The 14,272-nt window shown below is 42.7% G+C and overlaps 1 protein-coding gene across 10 annotated transcripts in view; it reads left to right on the top strand.

Annotated features, from left to right (window-relative positions):
• The window catches only part of ZEB1 (zinc finger E-box binding homeobox 1), a 194,020-nt gene extending 182,791 nt beyond the window's left edge, over window positions 1–11,229 (top strand). For all 10 annotated transcript variants that reach the window (XM_073801737.1, XM_073801732.1, XM_073801735.1 and 7 more), the window contains 3 exons: window positions 4,785–6,595; window positions 8,425–8,605; window positions 8,729–11,229. In XM_073801737.1, the coding sequence (XP_073657838.1) occupies window positions 4,785–6,595; window positions 8,425–8,605; window positions 8,729–9,300 (2,564 nt within the window). In that variant the 3' untranslated portion in view covers window positions 9,301–11,229. The remainder of the gene's footprint in view (window positions 1–4,784; window positions 6,596–8,424; window positions 8,606–8,728) is intronic.
• The last annotated feature ends 3,043 nt before the right edge of the window (window positions 11,230–14,272 follow it).

Raw genomic sequence — 14,272 nt, 5'->3', positions numbered from 1 at the left:
AATGGCCATCATCAAAAAATCTACAAACAATAAATGCTGGAGAGAGTGTGGAGAAAAGGGAACCCTCTTGCACTGTTGGTGGGAATGTGAATTGATACAGCCACTATGGAGAACAGTATGGAGGTTCCTTAAAAAACTAAAAAATAGAACTACCATACAACCCAGCAATCCCACTACTGGGCATATGTCCTGAGAAAACCATAATTCAGAAAGAGTCATGTACCACAATGCTCACTGCAGCTCTATTTACAATAGCAAGGACATGGAAGCAACCTAAGTGTCCGTCGACAGATGAATGGATAAAGAAGATGTGGCACATATATACAATGGAACATTACTCAGCCATAAAAAGAAACGAAATTGAGTTATTTGTAGTGAGGTGGATGGACCTAGAGTCTGTCATACAGAGTGAAGTAAGTCAGAAAGAGAAAAACAAATACCATATGCTAACACATATATATAGAATCAAAAAAAATAGGTTATGAAGAACCTAGGGGCAGGACAGGAATAAAGACACAGACGTGGAGAATGGACTTGAGGACACAGGGAGGGTAAGGTTAAGCTGGGACAAAGTGAGAGAGTGGCATGGACATATATACACTACCAAACGTAAAATAGATAGCTAGTGGGAAGCAGCCGCATAGCACAGGGAGATCATATCGGAGCTTTGTGACCACCTAGAGGGGTGGGATAGGGAGGGTGGGAGGGAGATGCAAGACAGAGGGGATATGGGGATATATGTATACGTATAGCTGATTCACTTTGTTATGCAGCAGAAACTGACACACCGTTGCAAAGCAATTATACTCCAATAAAGATGTTAAAAATTAAGTTAAAAAAGAATAAAGAACAAAATATTTATATCCTGAGAAATATCCTTAAAATAATACAGCAGAGCATTTGATAGTGTTTTCTCTCTAAAATAAGATTCTTCAATAGAGGCCAATGATATTTCACCAAAGTGCAATTCAGAAAAAGCATTGTCCCAGGGTGGCCGATGGATGCCGTCCCAGTCTACGGCTCCCGGATGGTTTATTCCAAGGGGAGAGTTCAGGCAGGGCTACTCAGTGTCATCGCAGACACATTGAGAAACTAGTATACCAAGACAGTGCTGTGACAATTCCATTGTATTTCATACAATATTGGTCCATAGGAGATTGGAAAGTTTTTTTAATGAAAAAACAAATGATCCTTCACCACAGATGGTTCTGAAAGCACTGTTTAGAGTATCTAGGAATGAATGAACTGCATATCCTTCAGGGATCCTCTGTAATTTTTTCTCAGCTGAGTTTTCATAAGGCCTTGAGGGTCAGGGTCCTCGATTATATGCCCTAAAATTGCCCGGATAGTTGGTCTCTTCTGATACCCATGAAATGAACCCTATGCAGAGACGGGTGTCACGCGTCATGTGAACTTCACACATGGGTGGGAACTGAGCTGTGAGAAGGCCACCACACCACACACGGGGGTGCAAAGGAGCCCCTGCACCTGGCCTGGGATCCTCCCAGCCAGTAACCTGGGTTTGTTCCACGGCCTCACAGTCATTTTAGCCTGGAAAACCTTTACATCAGGTGCACCCGAACACCCACCCAGCCATTAAAAGCAAGTCAGTGTTCGCAGTACATGTAACTTTGAGCAGCACACCCTCCTGATACGACCTCCAGGGCTGAGTGGTTACAAACACTGACCCAGGTCGACTGGTAAGCGAGCTGATGTGCTTCATCTATCATCCGTAAGCTATGAAGTCAGAGTTAGAAACAAGAGTTTTTCTAACAAACGTAGTGACTTTGGCTCTAGAATAATTGTCCTGCAGACTTTCTTTGCAGGAGTGGTAAAGTATCAGGGTGATTCCCAATAAGCATAATGATAACTAGCACTTACTGAACACTTAACTCTGTACAGCCACACTCTAGTTATCTGCATGCATTAAGTCATATAGTTCTCACAATAACCCTGTGAGGTGGATGCTACCGTTTCCTCTTTTTTTTTTTTTTTTTTTGAACTGATGAGAAAATGGAGGTTCAGCAAGCTTAGCTTTGTCCACAGTCACTCAGCTGGGACATGGCAGAGCTGGGGCTCTGACACAGGCATCCTGTCTCCAAAGCCACTGCCGTACCCACAGTGCTCTTCTACCTCCCTGTCTGTAAACACAGAAGTAACCTGTATTACATATGCTTATTTTCCTAGAGAGCAGGAGAACAAGCGTAGCTCACCTAAAAATGCCACCGAATAATTAAGAATGTTAAAATAGGAGAGATACTAGGACATATCCCTTATTTTACCGCCACTGGAAATTTTTATCTGATGCATTTTGAGTAATGAATCATATTTCAGGCATCCCACTGGAAAGATACTGATTAAACTGGAGAATTTCCAGAGGTGAGTTAACAAGCGAGTAAGGGTTCTAAAAACCACGTCCCACGAGGAACGCGTGAAAGACCCGGATATGTTCAACGTACACAAGGGAAATTGAAGAATACACGTGACAGCTCTTCATCAGTTTGGAAGTCTGGCTCGTGGAAGAAAAGTTAACCCAATTCTGTGGCATCAGAAGCAAACTAGTGCAGGGAAGTAGGCGCTCCAAGCAGCGGACTCTGGCTTAGTACTGAGCCTCTGTCTCACCGCCTTTGGAAGGAATCACTAACACTTCTCGAGAGCACACTGAGGTTTGCTATATAATCTCACATAACTGCTACAACAGTCCAGCGAGGATGTACCTACATTTATGCACCAAAACACTGAGGCTTAAAAAGGTTAAGAGAACAGCCTGCGACAGAGCCAGAATCTGAACCCAGACCCACGGTCCTCAGCAGAGCCAGACGAGACTGTCCTCCACAGAGCTGTCCAGCGGCAGGAGACTCCTTCTAATAAAGGAGGTTAAGCAGAGATGAGCCAGTGTCAAGGATGATACAAAATGAACTCTTCATTGAGAAGGAGGCTACATAGAGGGCTTGTTAGATTCCTTCCAGTTCTGATTTCTTAGATATAAATTTCTATGAAAATATAATGCACTTGTTTTAAAGTTTACAACATTGAAGTTACATTACTAGCAGAGCTTACATTGACTTTCCTGCTGCTTTCCTTTTAATTATTAAAAAGAAAGGGGGGGGCTTCCCTGGTGGCGCAGTGGTTGAGAATCTGCCTGCCAATGCAGGGGACACAGGTTTGAGCCCTGGTCTGGGAAGATCCCACATGCCGCGGAGCAGCTGTGCCCGTGAGCCACAACTACTGAGCCTGCGCGTCTGGAGCCTGTGCTCCGCAACAAGAGAGGCCACGATAGTGAGAGGCCCGCGCACCGCGATGAAGAGTGGCCCCCGCTTGGCGCAACTAGAGACAGCCCTCGCACAGAAACGAAGACCCAACACAGCAAAAATAAATAAATAAACAAATGTGGGGTTTAAAAAAAAAAAAGAAAGGGGGAATGTGTTGGGGGTGGGGTGGGATGAACTGGGAGATTGGGATTGACATGTATACACTAGTATGTATAAAATAGATACCTAATAAGAACCTGCTGTATAAAAAATAAATTTCAAAAATTCAAAAAAAGAATAAAGCTGAATATACCAGCAGCTAACACAACATTGCAAATCAACTATACATCAATTAAAAAAAATAAAGTGGCTATAAACATCAAAAAAAAAGGGGGGGAGATAAAGAGCTTTAATTTTGCTACTGAGTAGATAATCAGCATCGTCACATTTCATAATTTTCATAATTAGCCATTCATTCATCTAAAGAAGGTTTTTAAAGAGCATCTCTGTGAGCTGCTGAGCTGCACTGTAACAGGTGCAGGTAAACGGCCCACAACACCTGGAGTTTGCTACCTCCCTGAAAATGGGCATCAGTAACCTTTAAATTATAAATGATGAACTATAAGTTAAAGCAAAAGGAAAAGAGAAATAGGCTGTATGTAAATATTTCATGTAGCTCAGTGCTTCTCAAAATTTTCTGTCCAAGTATCCCTACTGGCCAAGAAGAATAAATGCCTTGTACCCTGGAAGGTCTAGGGAAGCAACTTAAAGGAGGCCTCTGTAAGCAGGAAGCTTCTTTGTTTTTTTTTCCTAACGTTTCACAGAAACGTTGCATTTGTGCAACACAGTCTAATCTGTGTCTTAATATTTACATGTTTTAAATTACCATAACCACTATCGCTAAAATTGAAACTGTAAGATGCTTTTCATACCCAGTAAAACATTGCCTGATATATCCAGAAGTACATACATCCCAGTTTAATAAGCCACGGCTTCTAACAATACCTTGTATTTCAAGTTTTCTTCCCATTGAAAAAGATATTTTCAAGGAAACCTGTGGATATGGGAAGGATAGATATTCATGACTCACACAGTTAAGGCGAGATGTTCATGCATGCTAAGCCTTATGGGAGATTTACTTTTCTTTCCTCTAATATTAATTTCTCCTACAGATGGTTAAGTAGAATAAAGTATAGAAAATTACATAAATTGGTGAAACAGGATAAGAAAAAAATTACTTGAAAGAGTAGGATATAATTTTTTGGTATTTGAGAATGATTTGAACTTTTAAAAGTTTGCAGAAATGTTGGACACATATGCTGAGAAGATTCTTTAATTGGTTAGCACGTAGTTCAGACTCACGTTTTACTGGTGTTTATGACATTTACGTAGGTTTTGAACGTAAAGTGATGATTCTAAATAAAATTATATTACAAATATACATGGTAACCTCTTTTGAAATTGATACTGCTTGTTTTAGGAAAAACGTGGATACGTAAAAATTTATGAATGTAATTTTTTGTTGTTGTTTAGGAGAGAAGCCATATGAATGCCCAAACTGCAAGAAACGTTTTTCCCATTCCGGTTCCTATAGCTCACACATAAGCAGTAAGAAATGTATCAGCCTGATGCCTGTGAACGGGCGACCACGAACAGGGCTCAAGACCTCGCAGTGTCCCTCACCATCTCTCTCGGCATCACCAGGCAGTCCCACGCGACCACAGATACGGCAGAAGATAGAGAATAAGCCCTTCCAAGAACAACTTTCCGTAAACCAAATCAAAACGGAGCCTGTGGATTATGAGTTCAAGCCCATAGTGGTTGCTTCAGGAATCAACTGTTCAACCCCTTTACAGAATGGGGTTTTCAGTGGTGGTGGCCCCTTGCAGGCAACCAGTACTCCTCAGGGTGTGGTGCAAGCCGTTGTTCTGCCAACGGTGGGGTTGGTGTCCCCCATCAGTATCAATTTAAGTGATATTCAGAATGTACTTAAAGTGGCAGTAGATGGTAATGTAATCAGGCAAGTTTTGGAGAATAATCAAGCCAATCTTGCATCCAAAGAACAAGAAACAATCAGCGCATCATCCATCCAGCAAGGTGGCCATTCTGTTATTTCAGCCATCAGTCTTCCTCTGGTGGATCAAGATGGAACCACCAAAATCATCATTAACTACAGTCTTGAACAACCTAGCCAACTTCAAGTTGTTCCTCAGAATTTAAAAAAAGAAAATCCAGTCCCCACCAACAGTTGCAAAAGTGAAAAGTTACCAGAAGATCTTACTGTTAAATCTGAGAAGGACAAAAGCTTTGAAGGAGGAGGGAACGACAGCACTTGCCTCCTGTGTGACGACTGTCCAGGGGACATCAGCGCACTTCCGGAGCTAAAGCACTATGACCTGAAGCAGCCCGCCCAGCCCCATCTGCCCCCCACGCCAGAAGGTGCCAAGCCCGAGGCCTCTGCTCCCTCGGGGTCCGGAGACGGCAGCCTGTCTCCCAGCCAGCCACCTTTAAAGAACCTCCTGTCTCTTCTGAAAGCATATTATGCTCTGAATGCACAGCCAAGTGCGGAAGAGCTCTCAAAAATTGCTGACTCAGTGAACCTACCGCCGGATGTAGTGAAAAAGTGGTTTGAAAAGATGCAGACGGGACAGACGTCAGTGCAGTCTTCTGAGGCATCTTCTCCCGAGCCAGGCAAAGCCAACATCCCTGCTAAGAACGATGACCAGCCTCAGCCCACAAACGCAGATGAATCCCCGGACGGCACGAGGAATCTCCAGAGTCCTCTGAAGATAACCGGCTCCCCCGTCCTACCAGTGGGCTCCGCGGTCAACGGTTCCAGAAGCAGCGCATCGTCCCCATCCCCCCTCAACCTCTCCTCCTCCGGAAACGCACAGGGTTACTCGTACCCGGCAGAAGGGGCACAGGAAGAGCCACAGGTCGAACCTCTTGATCTTTCACTACCAAAGCAACAGGGAGAGTTATTGGAAAGGTCAACTATCACTAGTGTTTACCAGAACAGTGTTTATTCTGTCCAGGAAGAACCCTTGAACTTGTCTTGTGCAAAAAAGGAGCCACAAAAGGACAGTTGTGTCACAGACTCAGAACCAGTTGTAAATGTAATCCCACCAAGTGCCAACCCCATAAATATTGCTATACCTACAGTCACTGCCCAGTTACCCACGATCGTGGCCATCGCCGACCAGAACAGCGTTCCGTGCTTGCGAGCGCTGGCGGCCAACAAGCAGACCCTGCTGATCCCCCAGGTCGCCTACACGTACTCGACTGCAGTCAGCCCGGCGGCCCAGGAAGCAGCCCTGAGGGTGGCCCAGCCCAACGGAAATCAGGTAAAGAATGCCCGCACCCTCGGCCTCTACTGGTCAAGTGCTCGTTTGACTTTTTTCATTGAATTTTTCTAATAAAAATCAGTCCCAAGAGAGCCAAGCAGCTTGTTAAGCTGTCATTTCTGAAAGGAAATAGATGAATGTGTGCCTTAGTACTTTTCAACGGCAGTTTTGTTATTCTGCTGAGAAAAGGGTCGATGAGTCTCAGCTAAATATTGACTGTTTGAAACTAGAGACAGAAGAGAAAAGTAAACCTGGAATGCTTACTAATCAGACTTCTGTTTTCTAGTCAGATCCCAAAATTCGTTAACGTTCTGTGTCGATTATGATCATTCGTAAATGAGAATTTGTTCACAGACATTTCACACCCGGCCAACTTAGCTATCCCTTTTTATGTGTTAACACCTCTGTTTGTAAAAAAAACTTTAAACAAACAAAAATTAAGTATATAAAGAATTCATCTAGTGAATTTACCAATGATTTTGTAAGCTGTAAACTAAATAGTGTTCAATTGTAATGATATATGAGGGAATATACTTGTGAATCTATGTTTGCAGTTTCCTCTTTAACTCCCCCCAGATCCATGACGGTTTTGATAGAACCAATGCGTGTGATTGTGTGTCTCACTGTCCGGGCTTTTTCTATGTCACTGACCTTGTGTCTCTCCATTTTTTTCCATCAATTTCTGATTGTATTTATCTCTAGTATTCATTTGATTCAACCTTTTTTCCAAATATTTGCTATAAGTAGGTGCAGCTAAAATAATTACAGTATCCTGTTCAAGTGTGTTTTGCTGCTTTTTTCTCCTTAACTATTGCTACCAGTGGGCTTCCCGTAATTGTGGTAACTCTTGAAAAAGTTTTCACACGGCTAAATTTCTCACTAAGTCTAAATTTGGGGTATATGAAACACTCTTCATGCCTTTGAATAATAAACAGGGAACCACAAACATAACCACAACGTTATTTAACGTTGAAAATCGAGTCCCTTTAGCACCATTAGCAGCTCGCAAATGCCAGAAAAATGTCGGCACTTCTCCCGCCTCACAAAGCCGTGAGAAACGTGGAAAACCTTTGAACTTGTAGAAAATTTGTGAGTTTAGAATGGAAGACGTCAGAAAAGACACAGGATCTTAGGGGCCCAATCCCACTACAGGCTCCCTGAAGAATTATTCTACCGGCAGGAGGCCCAAGTTTCCTCCCCAACCCCATCCCTAACCCGAAACTCCAAAGATGCACTGTCAGCAAACTCGGAAGATGCACTGTCTAGCAAGTGTCCTTGTTTAGAGATGTGGACCCTCCTACATTGCTTCCATCTTGCTCCTTAAAAAAGTGATAGGGAGACAATGGAGTCTAGTTCACAAAACTCGAAGGTTCTGGAAGATACAATTTAAAGACCACTTTTTTAAAAAACAGAATCTTAATTTTTGCTCAGTGAAACCCAGAATGAAAAAGTGAAGGTAAGTGATGCAGTCACGAACCTGTGATTGTTCCGCAAACTCGTAAGTTAAAACCTTCTGCCAACTTCTCATAAGTTAACGATTCATACGGAACTAGGTGGGCTGTGTTAGTACTGCGTTCTGTATTACTTCTTTTCGGTGTCCTTCCTTCTCAGCGCCAGCTGGCCCTGGGTTTGCTGCGGTCGCGGCTGTAGCGCCCCTCCCTTTTGTCTGTGTCAGCCCCACCCGTCACCTGGCCCTCCCCTTGGAGCCTGCTTTGGTCAAGTTGTGGAAAGTGTACATCACAGTCGTTCTTTAATCTGTGCTTTTGTTTATGTCTCTTGTTTATCTTGTAATTTGAAAGGAAGTTTTCCTCCTCCTTTGTCTCCTCTAGGATGAAAGGCAAGACACTAGCTCCGAAGGAGTATCCAATGTAGAAGATCAGAACGACTCTGACTCCACGCCACCCAAAAAGAAAATGCGGAAGACGGAAAATGGAATGTATGCTTGTGATCTGTGTGACAAGATATTCCAGAAGAGTAGCTCGTTGTTGAGACATAAATACGAACACACAGGTATGTATGCGCGTGAACCTGGCAGTTTTGGCAAAACAAATTTATAACCATTTCCAACCTGAAGTGCCCCGAAGCCTGTCGGCTTCATGCCATCTTATTTCATAGCTGTGCCCTTATTTTCAGGTAAAAGACCTCACGAGTGCGGCATCTGCAAAAAGGCGTTTAAACACAAGCATCACCTGATCGAGCACACGCGCTTGCATTCCGGGGAGAAGCCCTACCAGTGCGACAAGTGCGGGAAGCGCTTCTCCCACTCGGGCTCCTATTCCCAGCACATGAACCACCGCTACTCCTACTGCAAGAGGGAGGCCGAGGGGCCCGAGCCAGGGGCCGCGGGCCCAGGGGGCCCGCCCGCGCACCACGCGGGGGCCCGCGCCTCCCCCTCGCAGGGCGACTCGGACGAGAGGGAGAGCTCCACGCGGGAGGAGGACGAGGACAGTGACAAGGAGGAGGAGGAGGAGGAGGAGGAGAGGGAGATGGAAGACCTGCAGGAGGAAAAGGAAAGTGGAGGACCGCAGGGGGGGGAGGGGCACGAGGGGGAGGGGCGCGAGGGGGAGGGGCGCGAGGGGGAGGGGCCAGCCAACTCCGAAGGTGCGAGGGAGGGCGCAGGAGCTGGAAGCCCAGCCCACAGCTTAGAACACAAAGTCAGCCAGGGCGCTGAGCAGGTGTCTGAAGAGAAAACAAATGAAGCCTGATCGTTTTTCTAGAAAGAAAGAAAATTCTAATTGGTAATGAAGTTTGTTCTATGTTATACATGCTTTTCACGGAAACACAGTAACCTGTATACTGTGATTTCTGTTCACTACTGTGTAAAGTAAAAATTTAAAAAAATATACAAAATACCAAAAAAAAAAAAAAAACCACACACAAAAAAAAATCCGGGTGTGCCTGAACCTCAGACCTAGTAATTTTTCATGCATTTTTCAAAGTTAGGAACAAGTTTGTAACGTGAAGCAGATTAGAAAACTTAATGACTCAGAAAGCAAAGATGCAACAGGTCAAAGGAAACTGATTACTTAGACAAGCATCTGGCATTGTTTCATTTTATCAGTATTAATTATCACTCTTAACGTTGGTTTATTCTTAAGCTGTACAATTGGGAGAAATTTTATAATTTTTTATTGGTAAACATATGCTAAATCCGCTTCAGTATTTTATTATGTTTTTTAAAATGTGAGAACTTCTGCACTACAAAATGCCCTTCACGGAGAAGTATAATGCAGTTCCAAACCGTGCTAACTACCATTTCTAAATTCAGTCTAGAAGGTAGTAACTTCTAATATTTAGCTGTCATAGTAGAGCGTATTCTCATTTAAAGTGTATCGTTAGCCTTAAGAAAGCAGCCGATAGAAGAGCTGAAGTTTCTTACTCATGTGGTTTAAATGGAGTTGAAAAGATTGCCGTTGAGCTCTGATTGCAGGGACTAACAGTGTTGATACTGGTGAGGACAGCAGAGTCGTCAGATCGGTGTTCGTAATTGTGTTTGAGTACGTGATAAACAAATATGAAGGATGTGATATGAAGCTTTGTATCTCCTTTGGCCTTAAGCAAGACCTGTGTGCTCTAAGTGCCGTTTATCAGTATTTTCAAGGCTCTGACCAGCCTCCGTTCATGCGTGGCCTACAATAACTAGCATTTGTTGATTTGTTTCTTGTATCGAAATTCTAAAATAAAACTCAGAACCACTGACTCTGTCAGAGAAGCCAAACACTGGGACATTTCACCCTTTAATAATTCCTCCGTATTCATTTTGCGTTAACTGACTTTCAGAATTTCTCTACAGAAATGAAAGGGAAATTTTCTAATCTGCTTTATCCATGTACTTGCATTTCAAACATGGACCTGCCATTGTTATTTGGCTCATAATTGTTTCCAAATGTTAGTTATTATGGACCCAGTTTATTAACAACATTAGCTGATTCTTACCTATCAGTATTATTTCTTTCTTTAGTTTATAGATCTGTGCAGCGTTTTGTACTGTATGTCTTCAAACCTGGCAGTATTAATACCCTTCTTAACTGACATATGTACTTTTAGTTTTAGAAAACTTTTATATTTATGTGTCTTATTTTTATATTTCTTTATTTATTACACAGTGTAGTGTATAATACTGTAGTTTGTATTAATACAATAATATATTTTAGTATGAAAATTTGGAAAGTTGATAAGATTTAAAGTAGAGATGCAATTGGTTCTCTTGCATTGAGATTTGATTTAACAGTGTTATGTTAACATTTATACTTGCCTTGGACTGTAGAACAGAATTTAAATGGGAATGTATTAGTTTTACAACTACAATCAAGTCATTTTACCTTTACCCAGTTTTTACTATAAAACTATTAAATTCTGAAATTCACTGTGTGACTAACAGCATGCTGCTCTGCGGTTTTATGAAGAGATTAGTCTAACCATGAAGTCTCGTTCCTTACAAGCCAAGCTAGGGCGACCTTATGTAAACAGTGTTGGGAACAACGTTTAACATTTTGTGCCAATTTGTTCCTGTATTCATGTATGTAAGTTACAAACCTGACTCTTCATTTTTAAGTTCCTTGTTACACCATGGTCATTTTCTAGTTTTTTACCAGACTCCCCCATCTCACAATAAAATGCATCAACAAGCCTGACTTACTTGCGGTCATTCTTTTAATCATTATCAAGATTTTCTCTGGAAAACTCTGTAACACACATGGGGGTACTATACCGTCATCCTGTGCTTGGTTTATCTTGGGCTGGGTCTGGGGAGACCGGATGGTGTAGACGTTCCCTGCTAAATCGTGCATTTCCCCGCGGCTGGGTGTTTCTGGGAAGGTCAGAGGTGACAACTAACGAACGGCCTCCCCAGAGCTTGCTTCCTCTTCCCGAACCCCTTCGCCCCTCACTCCTGACCCCGTGGCCTCTCACCCTTCGGGAAGCCTGCACTAGGTGCCTTTCCTCTGGGCTCCCACAGCCCCTGTACCTGCCTCGTCATCTCAGCCCTTATGCTGTGGCTCGCACGCCGCCCACCAGGACGGGCCGTGTCGGCCGCTGGGTCACCCGCCCGGCAGAGTGCCCGGCCCAAGTGCATGCGGCCACGTTGGTCAAACGAGAATATAATTTGCACGTTAACAGGGCTCAGCTGTGTCTGTCTTTACTACTCTTTTGCTTCTATGTATGTTCAGTGATTTCAGCAATTTAATAATTTTTTTACTCAGGCCCTACGGAACACGACATAGCAGACAAATTGTAAACTATACCTTTCCCGTCGCCTTTCTCCTCTGATTTGCGAGCTTATTTCTAGGTGTCGTCTTTCTGGTGCTTAACCCAATGGTACACGACACAGGCATTCAAGGCCTCTGGTAGGAACTGATGGGACGACCCTCCCCTTCTTACGGCCTCATGTTCCTAGGTGATCGCTATCAGCATGGTGCCTCATTTCTCCCGTCACTGAGAAGAGCTACCCAATAAACAAATGCATTGTATAGGGTTAGAAAATAAGAGTAAATAACCCTTCTTAGGAGACATTGGTGCTATAATCACTAAGGAGCAGCTCAAAGAAGGCAGAGTTCTCGATACATACGGGTAAACGGCTAAGAAAGGGATCCAGGTTCATCAGACAGGTTCTGAAAATGAAACCGCGCGAATGCTTCCCATTACTCCCCCAAGCCCCGTAACAGCAAGAGTGTCATTTGTCCCTGACTTGTACCATGCACACAGGTGCTTCACTGCTGTTGTCAAAGCTGATTTCACAAAAGCCTTGCAAGATTGAAAGACCATGTGCCCATGAACACAGACATATTAAGTAGCAGAATAAAGACTGGAACATGGGTCCACCCAACTCTAAGAGCCATGCCCTCAACTAGCCTGCCTCACATCTCACTTAAGAGCAGCTTACACCATCTACATTTAAACTCAATCCTGGCCTTAAGTAACATGAGTAGAAAATGTCAGCAAGGCCAATATACATTTTATAACATGGTGAAAAAGAAAAGCAAGGGCAAGGGTTTTTCAAATCTGTGTGCAAACTTAAAATTAGCCCTGAAAACGTGAAAATGCAAACTCAGAACAGATCTCTTAAGATCAATTAGAACAACCACAATATGGTCTTTGTCTTCTGAACCTAAAAAAAAAAGCATAAATTCCTCTGTTCTAGTGAACAAATACATTCCACTCAATACACATTTTTCCCCAACAACACATGGGACATTCATGAAGAGAAACCATCTTATGGGCCATAAAACAACCCTCAAATTCAAAAGAATTGCAAACAAAGTGGTTTTTCTCTGACTACAAAATAATTAAACTAGAAATCAGTAACAGATACATCTGGAAAATCCACCCCCCTCCACAAAACTACTGGAAATTAGACAACACATTTCTAGGTAAAATATGACCGTTATAAATTATGAAGAACTAAGTAAAAATGAAAATGCAACATCAGAAGTTGCAGTGTGCAGTAAAGCAGTGCATGTAAGAAAACTTATAACATTAAACTTTTATTAGAAAATAGAAGGTGCAGTCATCTAAGCTTCCACCTTAAGAAATTAGGAAAAGAATAAAATTAAACCCAAACCAAGCAGAAAGGAGGCAATAATAGAAGACAATGGCAGAGAAAACAAATACAATTGCGTAAATCAATGAAATCAGAATCTGATTCTTTGAAAAAATTAATACAATTGATAAACCTCTAGCCAGACAGATCAAAGAATAAAAGAAAGGAGACAAATCACCAAGAATGAGAGAGAAGATCTTCTTGCAGATTCTACAGGGTAAAAGGATGAAAAGGAAGTATTATGAACTTTATGCCAATGAATTTGACAACTTTGATGAAAATGTCACGTCCAGAATACCAAAACTCACTAAAGGAGAAATAGATAACCTGATTAGTCCAATCACAAAGAAATTTCTAGTTAAAAATCTTCCCACAAAGAAGACTCCAAGCCCAGATGGCTTCACTGGTGAATTCTACCAAAAATTTACAGAAGTTATTGTACCAATTCTACACAAACTCATCCAGAAAATAAAAGAGGAAAACACTTCCCGCCTTAGTCTGTGAAGCAGCAGCATTAACCTGATAGGAAAACCAGACAATGATATTACAAGAAACAAAAACTACACACTAATAGCTCCCTGGATGTAGGTGCAAAAATCCTTGACAATGGGGCTTCCCTGGTGGCGCAGTGGTTGAGAGTCTGCCTGCCGATGCAGGGGACACGGGTTCATGCCCCGGTCCAGGAGGATCCCACATGCCGCGGAGCGGCTGGGCCCGTGAGCCATGGCCACTGAGCCTGTGCGTCCGGAGCCTGTGCTCCACAACGGGAGAGGCCGCAACAGTGAGAGGCCCACGTACCGCAAAAAAAAAAAAAAAAAAAAAATCCTTGACAAGATACTAGGAAATCATTTTGAATAGTTTATCAAAAGGAAAGTACATTACAACCAAGTGGAATTTATCCCAGGACTGCAAGGTGGTTTTTGCATTCAAAAACCACCTTGTAAACCAAAAATTTACAGTTTTTACACATTTACATCATATTTACAGAGCAAAAAGAAAAACTGTATCATCTTAATAGGTGTACAAGAAGCATCTGACTGAACTCTACACCAAGTCATGCAAGTTCTTGGCAATCTAGGAATAGAAGGGGGTTTCCTCAACCTGATAGAGGGCACCTGCAAAAAAACCCCATAGTTAAT

The sequence above is a fragment of the Tursiops truncatus genome, chromosome 2 (genome assembly GCF_011762595.2).
Source record: "Tursiops truncatus isolate mTurTru1 chromosome 2, mTurTru1.mat.Y, whole genome shotgun sequence".
NCBI classification, from domain to species: domain Eukaryota; kingdom Metazoa; phylum Chordata; class Mammalia; order Artiodactyla; family Delphinidae; genus Tursiops; species Tursiops truncatus.
The sequence above is the reverse complement of the archived record's forward strand: the minus strand, read 5'-3'. Positions and strand labels throughout refer to the sequence as shown.